Source organism: Chrysemys picta, chromosome 3, assembly GCF_011386835.1.
Source record: "Chrysemys picta bellii isolate R12L10 chromosome 3, ASM1138683v2, whole genome shotgun sequence".
NCBI lineage: Eukaryota > Metazoa > Chordata > Testudines > Emydidae > Chrysemys > Chrysemys picta.
This window is the reverse complement of record NC_088793.1, coordinates 135,496,569-135,518,437: the sequence shown is the minus strand read 5'-3', so window position 1 is coordinate 135,518,437 and position 21,869 is coordinate 135,496,569. Positions and strand designations below refer to the sequence as shown.

Sequence of the window (21,869 nt, the reverse complement as noted above, 5' to 3'; positions counted from 1 at the left end):
TTCATGTTATTTTAAGTTAGTTACTGTACCAGATGTTTGCATGCACACCCACACCCTGCTGCCACAAAATTGTCACTTCTTGCAATTTTGGGGAATGCCTCTGGGGTCACAAAGTAGTTCTGACAGCCAGGGTCAGTGTAAAGACTTTCTATTATATTTTGGTTAATTCATCTATGAACATTTTGTGTTTCCTTTTTGAAAGCCCTTACAGTTACTTTTTATTTTCCCCTTCTTTTCTCGAGGCCACTGAGCCCTGCTTTTTTAATTTTTGAAGATACATGAGGGTGAATATCATAGAAATAAACTCATACATGAAATAAATATCATGAGGGTGTGTCTATTTCTGGTCTCTCTCTCGGTCAATGTATGAATGGTGCAGCAGGAGTCCCCCACTCCGGCCAAGAATATGAGCTTCTGTGTGCCCTCCAAGATGCAAGGTTAGTTGCACGTAAGTGGATTCTAGTTTTAAAGATTTTGCAGGAACAGTGGATGTCAGCACACAGCATGTTCAGTAGTTCAGAAGTTGAGCAGTCTGAAATTAGGCTGTGTGTATTGCTATAAACAACTATAATAATTTATCCATTGTTTACTTCCAAAGATCAGGAACAATTCTTGAAGTGTTCTTGTTAGAGATTTCTATTTGTAAACATTTTAAAGAGGCACTAGCTGCTATTAAATGCATTACCCTCTTAGTGTGTGTGAATTTATTAAGTTATATCTGCAATAAAAAGATTTTTTTTAATGAACTCTTCTGTGCTCTCATCTGTCTAGGGGATATAACTAACAGCATGAGGCCAAAATAGACAGTGAAGTCACATAACACTATACACACAAGGGAGAAAAAGCCCAACATTATGCATAGGTGGAGGAAGCAAGGATCAGTTATGCATGGAGAAGGGTCTAATTATGCTCTAATCACTGACATCTTCTGCTCTTTAGTTTATGTCATTTTCCAACTTCTCATAACCCCACTAGATCCTACCATTTAAAAAATAGGGAAAGAGAAATGCCGGACATTAAAGTGTTAAATTTGTTATACTTGAGCACATAATGTTATATAAGTGTTTAGACTCTGAGTAGACTGGCTGTCTAATCCTCACAAAATCATAGTTAATCACATAATAAATTAAAGCTTTTTGTTGGGTTAATATCTTAATATATGCTTCTATTCATTTCTCTTTACAACAATGTTTCTACAATATTCTGTTTCTCAAATTCTAGATGATCTTCAGAAATCTTCAGAATTGCTCAAAGCTATTAAAGACAATATCTATAGAAATCATTATGAAAATATGCTTTTCAACTGTATGTTATCTTTTGACTACATTACAAAAAATGAAGAAATTTAATTTGTTATAATAAAGTTGCTGAAAGCTAGATTCTAAATTGATTATTTTTAAATAGCCTGTTGTAAACAATTATTGTAGACAGGCACAAATACTGTTAAATATTTTCTTGTTTTTATAACCACTGTCCAGTGAATCGAATTCTAATCCAATCAGGAAAATTGTATTTTACGCTGACAATGTAATGCATTGCACAAAAAGGGATCTACAGAAAACTGACTTCAACAAAACTAACTGGTTTTTAAAACTTAGGCAAAAAACAATTATCCTGCCTCCTAATAGTAGAAATCCCGTTGACATTTTGTCAATTTATTGATCATATTCCCTCTTCTGTTTCAATCTTTGTCTGCTTCAAAACAGTTCACAGTCTCTCTCTCTCAGCATAAACTCAAAACAGTTAAAATCAAATTAAACATTTTGTTTTTTAATAATAGCAGCCCAGTTTTCCACCCCTACCTTTGTGTATGGAGGGGACCCTTCACAAAATGCTAAGACTCATACCTGACTTCAGTGTGCACTGAACTGGGCCCGCAGTGTGAAAGGTGGGGCTGAGCCATCTCCTCAGGACTCGTGCCCTTCACCCAGGCCCTACGGAGTGGGAGAAGGCTCAGCAGTGGACAAGAACACAGAGCCTATTTGCCAATGGCTCTCAGGATCTGATGGGTTTGGAGTAGGAACCATGGCATTTTCTGCAGGGCTCAAGCTCTACCTCCCTAATAGATTTCCTCCCCCTACGCAACTTCTGCGGGTGCTCCTAAGGGAAGGTCTTGTCGGGGCCAATACTAATACCCTGGTTTTATATTTTGTTCTTTTTCCTTAAATACCTGTCTGTTCATTATATATGATTATCAATAAATATAATCTACAATCCCATTATCCCTGCACCCAGAACATACCGCTAAATCTTCTATCAGTTTATCTTCAAAGTAATGCTCTTCTGTTTCAATCCAAGACTTTTCATAACCTTGAAGAAAGAGATTGACAGCTCGATGCCTAAAAAGAGAATATTTAAAACAAAACTATTAATCTATAAAAAGAAGATTTACTCAATATACATTCATTTTATTCAGAGAATTTTGCAGCTATTACAACAACCACTTGCACAGGGGAGCAATATTTCCTGGTAAGACCTGTCAAAAAATATCCATTTGTTTAATTAAGTCTGCCCTAGAATTTTCACTGATGTCCCCTATTCAAAAGTGTCTGGCATTAAAAACATCTATGCAAACTAGTGTCAGAGTTTAATAAATTATTCCAAGATCTAATCATTCAAGTATCTTTTGAAGCAATTAAAAATAGTAAGAGCGAACTACAATCCTTTCAATGATGATGATCTTGTGGGATTACATTAGTGTGTTTCATCTTGACTGTAAAATTTTCATTTAACACTATACTGCTGGGACCACAGCCATGGATGCCTTTTTGTTTGGACTGATGGCCAAGTAATTGTATTTTTAATTTTCATGATTAAATTTGCATATTCAAAATCATAAATTAATTTATTTCAAAATAAGTAAAATTAAATCAATGCAGAGTAAAGTGAATTTAGGACCATGTTTTTATTTCAGAGATACCTGCAAGATAATAAGCAAAAACAAACTTTTCACATTTATAATTGAATCAGTGGAGTACACCTCAATGAATCCTCATTCATTTCATCAATCATTTTCAAATGTTTGGGGTGAATGAAGAGTGAAACAGAATTAATAAAAATATACAACTCCAATAGGCATATATGCAGAAACACACTGAACCACTTTTAAAAAGTAAGAATAACTAGTGGCAAAGGTGTCTCAATTCCTATATATAGCAGTAGTTTCCTTTTAGAAGCAGGTACATAAGGCCAAAATCAATCCAATGTGATAGCCCAAACCACTGCCACCTTCCCTGGGGCAGAATCACAGACTCAGCCTCGGCAATTGTCATGGCTTTTGTGCTTGATACAGAATTCCCTTTTCCTGACTGAGCTTGGCAACAGGCCAAATGATCTCTTGGAGAGAGTAGCATGTTGTACAATGGACCCACACATTCTAGCAATACTTTTTGCTGGACTGGGCCAAACAGCAAAGTGTCTAGGGGCAAATCCAGCCCCTTCCTCCACAGCCACTGAGATTTCTCGGGTCGTAGATTCTGTACTTCTGCTTCACAAGGAGGAGCAGGGACACCTTGTGCAGCCTGGAGGAGCAGGATGCAGAGGGAAGGCATGTAGAGAGCGTCCAGGGTGGAATTATGGGAAGATTAGGATTCATTACTATTTGAATAATCCCAGCCCTCTGTCCTGTGACAAGTGTGCACCTAATAATTACTGTTGCCCCACAGCTGATTCATGGCCTGAGAGGAGATTTACTTCCCCTCATGATCATGTAGTGGTTTCTGGGGTGCACAATCCTGTGTTTGGGCCATGAGCTCGAGCACTGCATTTGGATATAAATGCAGACCAATAGAAAAGAAAATTTATACCAAGAAGAACGTAACAGAAGGGTTTACTGAGAAGAGAAAATGCCATGATCAGCTTTTTTCACTTAGCACTTTTAGCACCTCTTTTCAAAAGACAGACGATAAGAATGTAATAAATCATTGTACATTTTCATTTCGGAGATAAAAACAGAAAACAACATTATAGAACCTTGGTATGTGTATTTCCTTCGTTTGACGCTCACCACATCATTCTTACCTTGGCAGATTATATAATGGAGCCATTCTAAAGCAGGCCACTACTGCTCTTTTTCTCTGTTTGGACAACAGTTTGTGCCACACTGCCTTTTTGGACCTCTGAGGATGCTCAACCTGGTAGACAAATTACACAATGAAAAATAAACAATGTGTCTTTTCCTTGACTGACTTTTAATAAAAAACTAACCGGGGCACAGTCAGAGAACAGATAACAGAAAGTAACTAGCAAAAATATTTTCTACACATTATTCAAGTGACCAAATATTATGTGACCCGCATGATTTTCCTCCTTCACTTTTACCCTAACCCTAGGCCATTTGAACTAGAGATTAGTATGTCACTGAGGCCATCTCTCATGTAGTACTGGAATTCAATGAAAAACAAATTATTTTTTACTTTTTTTTAAAATGTCTCTTTTTATAAGAGCCAGAACCACCTTTTTAATTCAGTTATTTTAATAGTACTAATTACACATGTTGTGGCAGGCAGCATTGAAAAGTGATGAACTTATCTATCTATCTATCCCAATAACCCTGTATCTCCTTCCTTAAGCATGTATTGTCAGGATGAACATAAGGTGATCTAAAACACCTCAGTTGTGCCTGTGAATGCTGGAAACGAACATAGTTAAAATTTTCTCCTAAAACAATTCTTTTATTCTACTCAAAACTACGTAATTCTTACTCAAGAATCTATTTTTTTTTCCCCTGTGGACCACCAATTCAGACAGAGTCATCATGCTGTTTAACTGTGCTCCAGTGTACTCAGATTGTCTACCTCCCCACATCATCAAAAAGGACAATGGAAGTTAAATGTCACCCTAATGAAAGGTTTGATGCTCTCATTCATAATAAAGGAAACCACAGTACTTTGAAATACACAACAATGAGAACATTTTTAAGGACACAGAATTGAATTTAGGGAATGCAGTTATCAAACAGTATTTTATTAGTTTAGTGACCCATTCAAAATAAATAAAACCCACAAACAACACACCTAGGAGCCGTGAATGGAATCACTTAATTAAACAGGCAAAGAAATTACAGGGCATCCACAGCACAGTGAATCTCAGTGAAAGACAGATTAAATGCCACAGCCCCCTCCAAAAGAATGAGTAAAAGTGAACCAAAGTTGTTATGAGAAAGGGTATGAAATAAATCACTGTATAGCATTCATATTGAGAACCACAAAACAAAACGAAGCCATCAGAGCTATTAATACTCAGCCAAGCACATCCCAAAGTGAAACTCATTATTAATATATTTACAAACTACTATAAAACTCTCTATACTTCCCAAACAGAAAAATCTCTGGCGCATTTTAGAAGATCTCTGGAAGTAATAAAAATAGAAAAAATTAGACATGCACGAAAGAGCAAAACCTGATGGCACCTCCCTGCAGATGAAATATGCAAAGCTTTCAGCATAATGACACCTGGAAAGCACTGGGTTTTGCTGGGCTATAACAAAGTACCATAAAAATTAATGGAACTGACTGTTCCCATGGTTAATATTTTTCACATAAGATTAAAGAAATGGAACTACCCGGTTCAATGAGGGAAGCAAACGTATATGTAATACATAAAGAGAATAAAATACACAAGGCCATATAATGAAACATAATATGAATTTAAAGAGAAATACATTAGAAAATAAGAAAGCAGGAATATATGCAGACTGGTCAGATTAAAAAAAACAGATTTCTTTTAGGGCTGAATGGTAAAGGGCAGCTACTGGTGTGAAGGAGAGAGAAGCTCAAATAATGATCTCAGCGGGTCCAAAATAGGATGTGGATTTGAGTTTTACAGTTACTTTAGTGTAGGAGTGTTACAAAAATTTAGTAACAGAGAACTCCAATTCAACAAGGTTCCTTAAATCTCTTGACATCCATGGAACTATTCATTTGCTTAAAGTTAGGCATGTGTTTAAGGGCTTGTGTACACAAACATTTAGTTCGTGGCAAGTTGCAGTACGAATCTACCCTGCACTAGTTTGACATGGAACGTTCACATAGACCCTGCTGATACAACACTTTGTTAGTGTGCTTTGATCTTCTGTTTCAAAGAGGACTAGGTCAAAGTGAACTAACAGATTGTTAAAAGGCAGCAGCAGGGTCCATGTGGACCGTTAGTCCACAGCAAGCTAGTGTGAGGCAGGTTCACACCCCAGCTGGCCATGAATTAATTGTCTGTGTAGATAAGACCTGAGTAATTTGCTGAAGTGGGACCAGAATTCACATCAACTAGTAGAGTGTTTGCACTTGTTGCTCAATTTCCAAGGGCACCATCAACTCAGCTAAAAACAGGAAGAAGACAAGACCCTGAAGAAAACCAAATTTGCATCTGTGATTATGTTTGCTGCAAAATTTTTTAAAATATTATTGAAAAAACAAGGGAAAGCTATTGTGGTTAAATTTGAAATGATGAAAATTCCCAAACTTCCATGAGAAGTCACTGAGATAAGTCATCACAACTCATCATTTTGAATTATATTGTAATAAAGAAAATTACTTACCAGTAGTTGTTTCTAATAGCTGCCTCTATGATCTCAGGAAATTAGTTACTATAACAGATGCCCACCTTTGGGTCCAATTTTTCAGAATAAAGCTACTGAATACTCCCCTAGTTCTAATTTTAAAGGTACTACACTCACTCATCAAGAAGTAGTATCTACTAAGGAATGGCAATGGTCCCAAATGCCTTTAATAGTCAGCTCATTTTCTGAGGAAAGTAATCAAAAATATTGTCAACATTGCAGGGAAAATAGATGGGTGAAATGAGTGAGTAACTTGGCTCCTAGTATAATAACTACAATAACTTCTGAGAATAAATATTACAGGTATTTTTCCTTTTTTCAAAGGTAATTTTTTCTAATATAACGCTATTCCTGGGATCTAAAAAATGCAAGTAGTGCCCTAATACATGTTGCTATTAAACATAATAATAATAAAACTGAAACCAGAAACAGACATATTTTAATTGCATGTCAACTTAATGAATATATCACTAACAGAAAAAATAACAAGAGCAGAGGATTTTTATGAAGAGAATTATAAAACACTTAACAGATGTAAAAGATCATAGAATCATAGAAACGTGGGACTGAAAGGGACCTCAATAGCTCATCTAGTCCAGTCCCCTGCACTGAGTGAGGACTAAGTATTATCTAAACCATCACTGACGTGTTTGTCTAACCCGTTTTTATAAACCTCCAATGATGGAGATGCCACAACCTCCCTAGGCAATTCGTTCCAGTGCTTAAGTACTCTTACAGTTAGGATGTTTTTTCTAATGTCCAACTCAAATTGCCCTTGCTGCAATTAAAGTCTGTTTCTTCTTGTCCTATTCTCAGCAGTTAAGGAGAACAATTTATCACCCTCCTCTTTAGAACCTCTTACATACTTGAAAACTGTTATCATGTCCCCCCTCAGACTTCTCTTCTCCAAACTAAATAAACACAATTGTCCCTCATAGGTTATGTTTTCTAGACCTTTGAACATTTTTGTTGCTGTCCTTTGGATTTTCTCCAATTTGTCCACATAATTCCTGAAATGTGGTGCTAAGAACTGGACACAATACTCCAGCTGAGGCTTTATCAATGCTGAGTAAGGTAAAAGAATTATTTCTTGTGTCTTGCTTACAACATTCTTGCTAATACATCCCAAAATAATGTTGGGAGGGAGTTGCAACAGAATTACATTGTTGACTCATTTTTTGTGATCCACTATTACCACCAGGTCTTTTTCTGCAGTACTCCTTCCCACGCAGTTATTTCCCATTTTGTATTTATGCAACCTATTGTTCCTTCCTAAGTGTGTACTTTGTATTTTTCCTGTGCTTTGGATGATTGCCAGTTTCCACCCTGTGAAGGAGCAGTTTCCTCCTCCCTGGTGGTGCTACTGCAGTCTTCTCTATCTAATGACTAATCACAGACGCAGCCTAAAAATGCATTAGCAGGGTACGATCTGAAAGAGTTGACCTACTTCTGGAACCAGGATTCAAGCCACGATGCTATCCAAGCAATAATTCTTTGTAATTATATAGAGAACTGTATGTGGTTTACCTGTAACTCTTCTGGACAGAAAGAGATCTGAGATGAGCTACCAACTCTGAAACACCTTTGTGTGCACATTAACATACCCTCTAGTTTCAGGCCTGCAAGAAAACTGCAATGACTGATGCAGTGAGACTGCTATTTAGATAGACATGGTTTCCCTGTACGCAGCTTGACCTATTGTAAAAGCAAAACAAAACACTATGTGGATTTTAGTGTAGGAAACTCAAATAATTTTTCAACATCTAATTCATAAAGAACGACCTGCCAGATTGTGCATGATGACTTGGTCAAACTGTTGGGGTTCGTAGGCTGATTAATGTGAAATATCATCACTCTCTTGGGAAGGAATTTGAGATGAATCTGTAACACTGCCTAATTTCTGAAATTTTGCATAAAATCTATCAACTTGCAGGAGAGAAGCCCTCCCTGCCCTTTCAGGGAGCTGTGAGATCCCACCCTTCCCCTAGCCACGAGTTCAGCAAAGAAAGATACTGCTGGGAGAGTACTCCCAGAAACACAGCCATCAGGAGCAGACACAAACAGCTGCAGGTGGTACGGCTGCACTATGGGGAAATGAGGGGAGCTGAGACCCAGCTGGACTTACCAAGGTTATCTCAGGACCCAGACACAAAACTGTGCAGGGAGATGCCCAGTTCTTGGACAACAAGGCCAATCTGGACCCACTCCTTCTCGCTAGTCATGGGAGCTTGCGGAAGAAAGAATCTCCTCAGAGGGGCCTCCCAGAAACCTGGCCAGCAGGAGCAGAGACAAGCAGCTGCAGCAGGGACCTTTGGACCCCAATGACCTCATCAGTGCCTGATTGATTATTTCAGTTTTCACTCTGGACATCCTTTTCCCCAAGTGGCTGTTAGGTACAACTCCTCCCCTTACAGCCTCCTCACTTTAGCCTTACTCCATCTGCCTTCCTTCTTCCCCTGCTCTTCTCTTTTCTCCTAGTCCCTTTACACCTCACTTCCATGTACCTTCTCCTTTCCTTTGCCTCTTTGTTTAGCGAACATTAAATTTGTCAACCATCATTGTTCATTCTGCTTGTATGGTATATTCCTTTTCTCTTGTCTACTTAGACTGCTCTCTCTTCAGGGCAGAAATTGTCTCTCACTATGTTTTGTACAGTGCTTCTCACAATTTGTGAAAAACTGACAGGGGAAGCCAAGTGACACAAGGAGAACTCTATAGCCTGCGGAGAATAAGGACAGTAGGAAGGAGTTTTCAAAATATTTTAGGAAAAAAAAGAATCCTGACAATGGTATTAGTCTATTACTAGATGGAAATGATAGAATTATCAATACTAATTCAGAAAAGAGAGAAGTGTTCAATAAATATTTCTGATCTGTATTTGGGAAAAAGATGATATTCTCATCATATGATGATGATGATAACAACGCTCTTTGCATTCCACTAGTGTCTCCACACAGCGATAAACAGAAGCTACTAAAGTTAGCCATTTTTAAATAAGCAGATCTAGATAACTTGTATCCAAGAGTATCAAAGAGCTGACTGAGGAGCTCGCTGGACCGTTAATGCTGACTTTCAATATGGTTTGGAGCACTGGGGAAGTTCCAGAAGACTAGAAGTAAGCTAATGTTGTGCCAATTTTTAAAAAGGGTAACCAGGATGACCCAGGTAATTATAGGCCTGTCAGTCTGACATTGACCCTGGGCAAGATAATGGAACAGCTGATACAGAAGTCAAGTAATAAAGAATTAAAGGAGGGTTATGTAATTAATGCAAATTAACATGGTTTATGGAAAATAGTCATGTTAAACTAACTTGATTTTTTTATGAGGTTACAAGTTTGAGTGATAAAGATAATAGTGTAGATATAAAATATACTTAGACTTCTGTAAGGCATTTGACTTAGTAACACACCTGTTGGTTAAAAAACAACCATGTAAAATTAACATGACACACATCAAATGGATTAAAAACTGGCTAACTGATAGGTCTGTAAATGGGGAATCATCATCAAGAATGTGTGTTTCCAGTGGGGTCCCACAAGGATTGGTTCTTGGCCCTATGCTATTTAACATTTTTATCCATGGAAGAAAACATATCATCGCTGAAAGTTTGTAGATGACACAAAAATTGGGGGAGTGGTAAATAATGAAGAAGATAGTCACGGATTCAGAATGACTTAGATTGCTTGGAAAACTGGGCACAAGCAAACACTATGTGTTTTAATATGGCTAAATGTAAAGCTATGCATCTATGAACAAAAAATATAAGCCATACTTACAGAATGGGGGACTCTATCCTGGGAAGCAGTGACTCTCAAAAAGATTTGGGGGTTATGGTGGATAATCAGCTGAACATGAGCTTCCAGTGAGATGCTGTGGCCAAAAGAGCTAATGCAATCCTGGGATGCATAAACAGGGGATTCTCAAGGAGGAGTAGAGAGGTTATTTTATCTCTGTATTTGGTGCTGATGCAACCACTGCTGGAATAGTGTGTCCAGTTCTGATGCCCACAGTTCAAAAAGGATGTTGAAAAATTGGAGAGGGTGCAAAGAGCCACGAGAATGATTAAAGGATTAGAAAACATGTCTTATAGTCATTACAGTCAATAAATATCTACATGGGAAACAAATATATAATAATGAGCTCTTTAGTCTAGCAGAGAAAGGTATTGTAAGGACCCTGGGATTCATTAAATAAGAAACTAGTGAATGAGGAAGGAATACAACTTTTATTAAAAACCTAAAGAGCATCCATGCTGAACTAATGTACACAGTTACCCTTTGTTCTCAACCCCTCTGCTTCCAGGGCACATTTCAAAATTCCTAAATTCATAATACTGCCTCTTCTAAGGGAGCCTCTCTAAATTATAATATTTCACAAACATACCTCTAAAGATATAACATGATCCAATGGCTAGAAATAGAAGCTAGATAAATTCAGACTGGAAGTAAGGCATAAATGTTTAATGGTAAGAGCAATTAACCACTGGAACAATTTACCAAGGATTGTAGTGGATTCTCCACCTCTGACGATTTTTAAATCAAGACTTGATGTTTTTCTAAAAGATCTGCTTTAGGAATTATTTTGGGGAAGTTCTATGGCCTAGATTATGCAGGAGGTCAGACTAGATGATAACAGTGGTCCCTTCTGGCCTTGGAATCTACAATGGGCCCCAATCTCTGTTGGGTTCCCTCAGCACTAAAGTAATGCAAATAATAAAAAATAAATCAGTCAGTAAACCTTTAAACTCATTCACTATGCAAACTCATATTTTTATCTCTAAGTGTAAAGTCTTCCATATTACAAACTGGAAGCATACAGCTCAAAGGGAGGCTTCCTTTGCTGACCAAAAACTATGTGTAGTGTAAATTATCCGCAACACCATCTACTAGCATTGAGGCCTTAGATACCTTTTATTCTTCCATGTCCCATCATTTGAAGTTATGATCTAGGGGCATTGAATTGTACATCTGTCCAGCATATACCCTCATTCTATGGGCTTTCTGGACCAAACTCACCCAGAGATACAAGTGGAAAAAAGTCTACCAATGGTAGAGGGAGAAAGGACAGGTATATGACTTAAGGAAAATGGGAGGTACTGCAAAATGGGAGGTACTGCAATTAGGGCATAAGGGGAATGCACTCACTACACACATCCCCTAGGCACTTTGCCAGTGAGCTTCTATGCAGACCCCAGCAGACATTCTCACTTGAATCCCCACTGGAGTGCGGCAGGCCAAACTGGCACTCAACAGTGTAGTCTATACCCATTTCTGTACCAGCAAGAGTGAATCTGACTCCTGTCTATTGATTCACAGTTTGTTGAATTATTGATATCAGAACATAGCTTGTGTTGCCAAGCAGTTTGGATAACCAAGAGTTTATGGTATTTCACAGGAAATTTAATTATTTTTAAATGTACGTATATTTACCCAGATTCATTTTACCTGCAGCCCTCACCTGGATTTTGAAAGTTATAACAGATACCCTGTTGATAAAGTATCTCTTTTAAAAGCTATTTGAAAAACCAGTTTATAGTAATTAGTTCCTTAAGATTACAATATGACAAGAAATCTGTTAATAATCTGAATAGCCAAATTTCATATTAATATACAGCTTGTTACCAGAGGTTTGGGAAGTTTGAGATTAAGTATCCTTCTACGTAGAAAATCTATTGGGTCCAGGAAATACTAATGGGGAACAAAATGTACTGATCTTGAGAAACTTGCATATTTTGTTATTTAACACAATGTTCCTACAATCATGACCCATAGACCATCAGAAGTCTGTGGAGCATTTATTGGTGGTGAACAGACAGCTGGCTGGTCCAATGATGCCAGCTAAAAGGCACTAAGAGAGTTTAAAATATACTTTCCTAATAATACTTTTCCAGGCAAACAATTGCTGGAGTTGCTGCAAGGATTTTATGTGATCACGAATGGTGAAGATTGCTAGAAGCTAATCTATTAAGATACGGTCCATACTATGAAAACATTTGAGATCCTCTGGTCTAAGCAGAGAATTTTTTTTAACCCACAGTTAAGAGTATGAAACATTACCCGTGATTGCAAATACTTTCCATCATCTGCTTTTTAAAGTAGGATGTTATAGGACTGAAAAAAATCTAACCTGTTCCAGGTGGAAAAGTACATTAGCTATATGCATTACTCTTTCCACGGTCTTCTCTGGATCTGAAGTATCTTCGGTCCTGTTTGGTAAATCTTTGTAAAGGGCCATCTGCCACCTAATGGCAGGATCCTCGAGCTGCAAGAACAAGATATTTCAAACATAATCTAAACAAATTTCCAAACACAAGCGACAAACAGTTTATGAAGTATTATTAACACTGCTTCTAAGACAACAGAAGGTCTTTTTTTTTTTTGCTAAACCTTTCCTTTTGAGTGTCTAACTGTAGCAGCCGGTACTGCTGTAATTTGGCACTATTCCTTGAAAAGCAATGGGAGGATGTATGCAAATAGAACTACTTGGCTACTGATTTGCTGAAAGTTTGTTGAAGGGGTCTAAAGAGATAATATACCAAGGAGGATGCCCAGTCATTAGGAACAAATCATCATCAGAAGAAAAGGTGATAAGCATTGTTTATACAGGATGTACAGCAAAATACTATGTTGTAGAGAAACTTTTATATGTTTATATCTCAACATTAAAGAAGAGCTACCAAGAGGGATTTTACAGCTAACTGGCTGGCTGGGTGTCCATCAAAGGGAGCTATCCCCCCACTTTATTTATCACATGCCCCCCAAATCACAAACGGTGCACTGGCCAGCCTGGTTCAGGTTGGGTCCACACCAGTTGGGATTTCTTCCTGGAGGTTTAGGAAACAGAATTAATAAGACACATGCAGCTCTAATTTTTACTAATAATGACATGAAGAACTAAACAGTACTTTTTACATTTCCAGGGCTACAATGACTTAGAATGCAGGCACATTTTTACCCGACTGATTCTGGGAAACCTTCCCGGGACAGTACATCAGCCACTTTGTTAGAGGCTCCTGAAATGTGTTATATTTCAAAATGAAAGTCTTGCAGAGTTAAACTCCACCGAAGAAGTTTTTTGCTAGTCTCTTTGACTGTGTGAAGCCACTTCGGTGCAGCATGGTCAGTCTGCATGTGGAACTGCTGTCCCCAAATGTATGGGCGTAGCTTCTCCAGAGCATACACAATGGTGTAACATTCTTTTTCTGAGACTGACCAGTGGCTTTCCCTCTCAGAAAGTTTTTTGCTGAGAAACACAACAGGATGGAATTGTTGAGCTGGTCCTCCCTGCATTAAAACTGCTCCTACACCACGCTCGGATGCATCTGTGGTTACGACAAATGGTTGGTTGGAAGCCCAGGGCTCTCAGTACAGGACTGCCTTAAGCTGGTTAAAGGCTTTCTGACACTTTTCAGTCCACTGAACTGCATTTGGCTGTTTTTTCCTAGTCAGGGCTGGCAATTTGGCTGTGGTGTAGTACAAACCGTCAGTAATACCCAGCCAAGCCCAAGAAGGATTGGACCTGCTTCTTTGACTAAGGGACAGGCCAATTTTGGATAGCATTTACCATAGTCTGTTGGAGGTTGATAGTACCTTGACCCACATGGTGTCCAAGGTACGTTACCCTGTTTAGGCCTATTTGACACTTTTTGGCCTTAACGGTTAATCCTGCCTCCCTTATACGCTGGAAGACAGTTTGGAGGTGTTCCAGGTATTCTGCCCATGAACCTGAGAAGATAGCCACAGCGTTGAGGTAGGCAACTGCAAATTTCCCAAATCCAGCCAGAAGGTTATCTACCAATCTTTGGAAGGTGGTGGGTGCATTTTGCAGTCCGAAAGGGAGCACGTTAAATTCATACAGCCCTACATGGGTGATGAAGGCTGACCTTTCCTTGGCCGGGTTATTTAGTGGCACTTGCCAGTACCCCTTAGTTAAGTCTAAGGTGGAGATGAACTGGGCACTTCCCAGTTTCTCCAATAGCTCATCTGTGCGTGGCACTTTATTTATCATAGCTTTCAATAAGACAAGCTTCTTACATGACTTTGGTACATAAATGCCTAAGTCCCATTGACTTTCAATGGGATTTAGGCTCCGAAGCACCAAAGTTGTTTTAAAAATGAGATCTAGGCTCCCAAATCCCTGGGCTCTTGACTTTTTTCTTATGTGCCTAAATTACTTTGAAAATGAGATTCTGGCTCCTAAGTCACATTCATGCTTTTGAAAATTCATTCCAATCATTTCACAAATGTGGCAAACACTTGTTCTTTCTCTGTGCCTGAGTTAATGTTAAAAAACCAAACCCTTCAACTCACTGGGCCAAATCTGCTGTTCCTTGGGGAGGGAGGCAAAAGTGAGTTTAAATCAAATTTGAGCCTCCAGCCCTGGAAAATCTTAGAGCATCTCAAATCTACTGTATGTTGTGTCAGTTTGTAGCTTCTCCTGGGCCAATGTGTTCTAGCCACACTTCCCTTCTACGATCACACCCTCTATTCCAGGGGCTGCAAAGCAGGGGCAGTGTAGTGTAGTGTCATTGTGGCAACACTTTGCCAACCAAGGAACTCCTTTATTCTGGGAGTTGTCCAAAAGGGCTGGTTCCTCTTTCTTTATACCCCAAAATGTCATAAAGAGGCCTCAGCATTCTGCAGGTTCTGGCCAAGGTACCAGATGGCAGATTACAAATAGAGGAGCTTTTTCAACCTCAATTGTCACATTGTTATCCACTCTGAGCATATCACACTGCTCTACACTACATCATTTAAGGCAGTGGGGCCCTGGGGGTCTGCAGATTAAGATTTCCAAGGGATCCGCACCTCCATTTGAAATGTTTTAGGGGTCTGCAAATCAAAAAGAGTACAAAACCAGTGATTTAAGGTGTCAGTGTGATGAAATAAGAGAGTCACCCTAAAGGGCCATGCATTATTATATACCAGATACATACTGTTAATATAAATGTAGCAGCTACCAACTAATCTGAATTTCTGGCAGAACATTTGCAAATAGTCTCTGAGCAAACTAGCTGGATTTTTGGGTGCTTAATTAGGAGTAATATGTAGGCAACATCAGATAAAGCTGAGACACTGGACAGCCCAGAGAAAGGGTATTCTAAATACACATTGGCTGGTCTTGAACAACTGAAGGGTTCCTGTTAGTTTTATGAAAAAAGAAAAAGAGCATACTTAAATATTGCATTTAAATTACCTTGCCCTGCAGATGAAGATTACTGTGGATAATATCCCTAACTTCATCCTCAGTGTCTTTCTGTGAAGGAAAAATACATTGTATCACATACATCATACAGAACATGTACTTAAATAAAGCAGGTTTCAGAGTGGTAGCTGTGTTAGTCTGTATCAGCAAAAAAAAAGATTAGTCCTTGTAGCACCTTAGAAACTAACAAATTTATTTGGGCATAAGCTTTTGTGGGCTAGAGCCCACTTCATCAGATGCATAAAGTGAAAAATACAGGAGCAGGTATAAATACATGAAAGGACGGGGGTTGTTAGTCTCTAGGGTGCCACAAGGACTCCTCATTGTTTTTAAATAAAGCAATTACTTCTGTCAAACAGGGATGTTCTAGGCTATGCATATCATGTTAAGGAGCATTCTCTAGGGATTAAGATGGGGTCAGAACTCCAGGATTCTATTCCCAACTCAACTGTGCTGACCTACGCAACTGACAGCCACTATGTATCTCAGTTTAACAAACTGTACACTGGGGATAACAATATCTGCCTATCTAGCGGGCAGGTGGTGAAGGTTAAGTGTTATTCATATCAAGTACTTCGATATCCTCAGATGAAAAGCACTGTATAAATGTAAAGCATTATTTTGATGATGTGTTGTTCAAACACTGGGCAAGATTATGACTTTCACCCTTCTCTAATGTTGGCAGTGACTTAAAGGGAGTTGCATACCAGCTGCAGCTCCTGAACATATTTTGTTGGAGACTGGTACAATAACTGCAAGAATTTGGAAAGCAAGAGCATAAGGTGGCCCCTACATACACCCTTTCACTGGTGTATGCTTTCTTTACATCTGCACAGACCCAGCTGTTCTTGTCAGTGTGGAGAAAGGAGAGGCATTGGACCCTCCTTGTCGCTACTCTCTTTGGGGTGTCTAGCACCACTGTCCACATTGGTCCCCTCTCCTCTTAATTTTTTACACACCAGGAGTGGAAAGACCGGGTTTGTGTCTGGACCCTGCAGCAAGTGCAACTGAAAATTGAGGTAAGGCTCCCGGGGCCTACCTCTTAGGTATCTGGGCATGGCTGACAACATTCTAGCTCTCTGGGAGTAGGTCTAGACGCCATCATTTATATCTGCAGCTACATTGATATCTACCCATAGTCATTCAGCCTGCTGCACAATAATTTGCATTAAAATCATCATCATAAATAGAGTCTGGAAACTTTTGTCCAAATCGGTGTAATGAATGGTAACATATGGAACTCTTTGTTGCTCACTCACCACTAAACGGAGAAGAAGGGTCTTCTCAGACTTGAGTTCCCTTCCCCTCATTAAAAACCTGTCATTTTTAAATAGCATAGCTGTCTGAATGACATAAAAGCATTGTAGCTTCACTAAATTGTGATCATACTGCCAAACAAAGCTACTTGACTGTGGAATCATTCCTAGAAGTACCATCTGTATGACAGTGAAACCTCTAGGTGAATATAAAACTATGTAACCAATTGGGAGTGGTCTGGGAGTGGTGAAAGTAGTACTGTATTTGGGAATTGGTTATGTTAGTGTATTTATAGTTTCTATCTGTATTTCTAACTAATGAAAATTTGTTAATATCTATTACTGGCAATTTTTCATGAAAAAAAATCAAACAAGAGAAATAACCCTAACCCTAAGCTAGAAAAAATACACTTAAAAAAGCAATATATCCAAAAAACATTTTTTTCAGCAAATCAAAATAAAATTAAGTGGTGTAAATAAATAACCATGGTGTTCATCCATGATAGTTTTTTACATAAGACTGTATTGTACACTACTCAGTTATCACTGGTAATCCTTACAATTATGTCCACAAATCAACATTAAAATAATAAAAAATATGTTAAAGACAGAACAGGTTTTAATGCTTTGCATTTAATCTTAGTCATAATTTCTTACTCTTTTGTCTGCAGGGTTGCAAAGACAGAACTCTCTCTATTCAGCCCCAAGAAAAGAGTTTGAGAATGTCTCACATTTCTTACCGATCAGTTCTGGAATGCTTTCATAGTCCTCTAAGGCCTAGTCTTCACTTACCGGCTGGTCCGGCGGCACGCCACCGATGTTCTGGGATCGGTTTATCGCGTCTGGTTAAGACGCGATAAATCGATCCCGGATCGATCCCGGAAGTGCTCACAGTCGGCGCCGGTACTCCAGCTCGCCGAGAGGAGTACGCGGCGTCGACGGGGGGAGACTTCCGGCCGCGTCTGGACCGCGGTAAGTCCGGACTAAGGTACTTCGAATTCAGCTACGTTATTAACGTAGCTGAATTTGCGTACCTTAGTCCGAAGTCCGGACTAAGTGGGGACCAGCCCTAAATTAAGTTCCATCTAATCCTTTTAAGCATGATCACTAGGGCCTGATCCAAACCTCACTGTGGTCAATCAAAAGACTCAATGGGCATTGGGGTCAGGCCCTGAGGGTAGAGGGGATTAAACCAAGGAAAAGCAGGGAAATCTCACAGGACTCTGTTAGAGGAATAGTGTTATGTCACTTTTCCACTGCCCCAGATCTAGGAAAAAAAACAAACACACACATGAAGAGGACCTACCATGCTGAATCTGTTTTTGGCCAGTGCAATTAACTCTTGGTCTCCGGGTGCACAAATATTTAGACCAATAGGTAGTAATCTCTTCAGTGCTGCTACAATGAGAGATGTCTGTACAGAATACCGGTCCCCTTTTCGCTTCATTTTCTTTCTCTCCTGATCAGAAACAGCTCCCTAGAGCATATAACAAACAAATACTCTATTATTATTATTAAATATTTACTCCTGCAATGACATTTTAATTTACATTTTTCTACTGTTGCCTCGGTCTGACAATTTCATTACCACCTATCCAGCTCCATCCTCATCCAAAGGTATTGCTCACTATGCTACACTGTCTTGTGTTTCATGCAAATACTTCATAAACATGAATACTTCCTAGAACAACTGTCTTTTGACTTGATCCTACACTCTTGTCTCCCTTCCTATATGTGACTGGACGCCGTTCTTCAAGAGACTTGTCAATAGTCCTTTTATGTCTTTCCTCTTTGCAAACATGTGACATTTCCAAGTTCCAGTCTCTGAGTCCTGCCTTCTCTGTTTTTGTTGCTGTTTGTTTAAATATTTTGTAGGGGAATCACCATAGTTTAGACCACCACTGAGTTCTGGCTGAAAAAGTGGTGACAGTAAACAAAAGTGTCGGATGGAACCATGGAAAAAATTAAAGTAGCTGCGGCAGAATTTTCTGAACTGAACACTAAAAATCATAAGCACATTTCTTCATAAACATAGCATTGTCTTCTGGACTGAACACAGTATTGAGAATCAGACATTCCAGTGCCAGTTCTGCCACCGGTTTACACGCTGTCTCAAAGGACTTACTTCAGTCTACATCAGTGTAAAGGAGACCAGAACGTGGCCTTCCTCAGCACGGGGGCGTTTTCAAAATGAATTCATTAACATTCATTTCATGCTTCGAGTATGTAAAGTGTTATATAAATGCTGAGTATTATTTTAATTAGAAATCAAAAAGTGGAGTTGTGATTGGCTTTTGTTTGATGAGATTTTGCCATGTAGGAAACAGCAAGGACATATGCAATTAGTAGGTCATAGAAGCTGGATTGTTTAGCTGTCTGGAATTTCAAAGAATCATGTGCATTTCAAAAGACCACATTCAATAGTTTTCTCCTGTTTGAAGACAAACACACAAAGGGATACATGAAAAAATAAGCTAATGGGTGAAAAATAAGCGATTGTATGAAATGTTTGACTATATATATGTGAAAAATACAACTTGATTAATTAAATTCAATGTTTACTAGTTGATATGCAGCTTTTTCAAAAAGAACCCTTTGAAGTGACACGTATTTAAGTGACTAAAAAGGAAATGGAGAATAAAATATACTGTTTCATCAAAATAATGCCTTGTCTGAATCGGGGTTGATAGATGAAAAGCTGTGCATCCAGTTTCATGTACTCAGAGTATACTGGTACATTTAGAAACTTCTGACACTTCCATAGCAATTTAACTCTGCTGTAACTGAGAGAACCCATTCACATTTACATGTTTGACCACAACGTAATCAATGGGGTGGCATGGGTACGACTGAGATCAGAAATTGACACAATTTCTGGGAAAACTTGTTCACATACACTAAGTTTTTCTGTTATAAGAAAAACTATAAAATACAGGATAAAACTGTAGAGTTATGCTTAACAATTAGACAATAACAGTCTAATATTTCTACCTTACTAATTAAGGGGCATTAACACATACTGATAATGGGAGACAAGAGGACAAAGTATGTAAAATATCCTGGAAACAGGAACTGGGTTTTAAAATATATTGACTGTGTGTCCAAGGAGATCTGACTGACCCAAGAAAGTAGATGCACATGCTGTCATGGAGAGGTGATAGAGGGTACACTATCAGCATTTCTCCAGAGAAGACAGGGTATTTGGACATTTTATCTGATTGAGTGAGGAGAGAAGATGAAGGAAGATCACTAAGAGGCATAGGAAAACAGGGGATCATGCAAATTGCCATACTGGATTAGACTAGCGGTCCATCTACTCTGGAGTCCTGTTTCTGACGTTGGCAAATATTAGATGCTTGAACAAAAAATGCTAGAATCCAAGGAAAGGATAAATATGTAACAACCTACAGGGAGGAAAGGGGAAGTTAAATGAAAAGTTAAGTTAAAAATGTTGTTTCTATTCTCTGTTCAGGTTCTGATGCAGCCCTCCTCACTGTTGTATCTCAGCACCTTGCAGAAGTACATTAAGTGATGTGACTAGCATTTGTCATATGTGACGCTTTCTGTCTTCCCCGTATTTTCTCTCTCGGGAAAATTATGTGAGGTTTTATTTGATGGGGAGGAGTGTTCACATTTTTTTAAAAAATATTTAATGTCTACTGTATTGTACATGTTTGTTATTGAGGACCATGTCAAAGTAGTGAACCTTGCACTTGGACCAGAAAGCTGGGATGTTTGTGGGAATTCATTCCACAGCCTTGAACTGGCCCTGGAAAAATCTCTATCTCCTGCACCATGAGCTGATTTTCCTGATCCCCTAGTTAGTGATTTGCTTATGCCTTTAAGGATGAGGGATTATGTCCTTTATGCTAGGGACAAAGAGTCTCTCTGAGTTCTGCTCAGCACAGGACTCAAGGGCTGGGGAAGGTAAGGAGGCATTATACCATCTTTCTAAATCTCCCTCTCTCCCCTCCCCACACCGAGTCTGGCTGCTCCAAGCTGTGGCCAGCTGAAATGCCTGCTCTCTCTTACCTTCATCCTAGTAACTACAGATATTCCCTGTAATTATAGTGGGGAATAACTCTAGAAATGGAACACACACACACTTTGCCCACTGTAGTAGGCACAATTGCATTCCATCATGCACCAGTGGCCAGATCCTGCATTGTTTGCCTACCCAAAACTCGTGTGGACTTCCATGGGATGTTGAAGTGCAAAACAATTAAGGATTAGGTCCAACACCAGTAAAGAAGATGGATCAACTACTGTGGTATGTGCAGCCAGTGATATAATAATCACATGGCCTTTAAGCACACCTGATATTTCCATCCACTCTAGCCAAAGCAAATAGCAGCAGCACAGTGCATCTTCAGCACTACTGGAAGGACCATCATAAATGGCAGGAACATTGAATTTAAGGGGTTATAAATGCGGACACTTGCCATTAAAATCTACAAAGCTAAAACACTAAGAGGAGAGAAAGCAAGATGGGATAACAATATTTAAATTTTGCAGCTTATTGTACCTTAGACATCTTGGATTTGGTGTCAGTAATAAGGAAAGACATGTTGTTGATTTCATTCTGTACCACAAAATTCTGCTCTTCCCTTTTGAAATTCTGAAATGTTAGAAAGGAGATTTCAGTTAAAAGCACTTATTACATGTGAGAAATCTGTCCATACAAGTCTTAAATGATAAATATGGGTTCACTGGAACTCTGTAGATTCCACAAAGTTACAGTCTCTACGTTTTTAATGGATTCTTGAGAATGTGTTAAATTCTGGCATTATTTACATTGCACAAATCTCAGATTTTTATCCACTCTGAACATAAAGTGGATCTACAAACAGACAT

At 38.8% G+C, this 21,869-nt stretch overlaps 1 protein-coding gene across 22 annotated transcripts in view; it reads right to left on the bottom strand.

Annotated features, from left to right (window-relative positions):
• Positions 1 to 21,869, bottom strand: part of RYR2 (ryanodine receptor 2) — a 722,683-nt gene that overhangs the window by 124,433 nt on the left and 576,381 nt on the right. For 15 of the 22 annotated variants that reach the window (XR_010599784.1, XM_065589065.1, XM_065589068.1 and 12 more), the window contains 7 exons: positions 21,541 to 21,633; positions 18,322 to 18,492; positions 15,751 to 15,810; positions 12,682 to 12,816; positions 5,316 to 5,350; positions 4,021 to 4,134; positions 2,243 to 2,339 (listed from right to left, as the gene is read on the bottom strand). Coding sequence is in view for 21 of the 22 variants with exons in the window: in XM_065589065.1 (XP_065445137.1) it covers positions 2,243 to 2,339; positions 4,021 to 4,134; positions 5,316 to 5,350; positions 12,682 to 12,816; positions 15,751 to 15,810; positions 18,322 to 18,492; positions 21,541 to 21,633 (705 nt within the window). In the remaining variant the exon portion in view is untranslated. The remainder of the gene's footprint in view (positions 1 to 2,242; positions 2,340 to 4,020; positions 4,135 to 5,315; positions 5,351 to 12,681; positions 12,817 to 15,750; positions 15,811 to 18,321; positions 18,493 to 21,540; positions 21,634 to 21,869) is intronic. The other 7 variants (XM_065589070.1, XM_065589074.1, XM_065589073.1 and 4 more) reach the window with 1 other exon arrangement.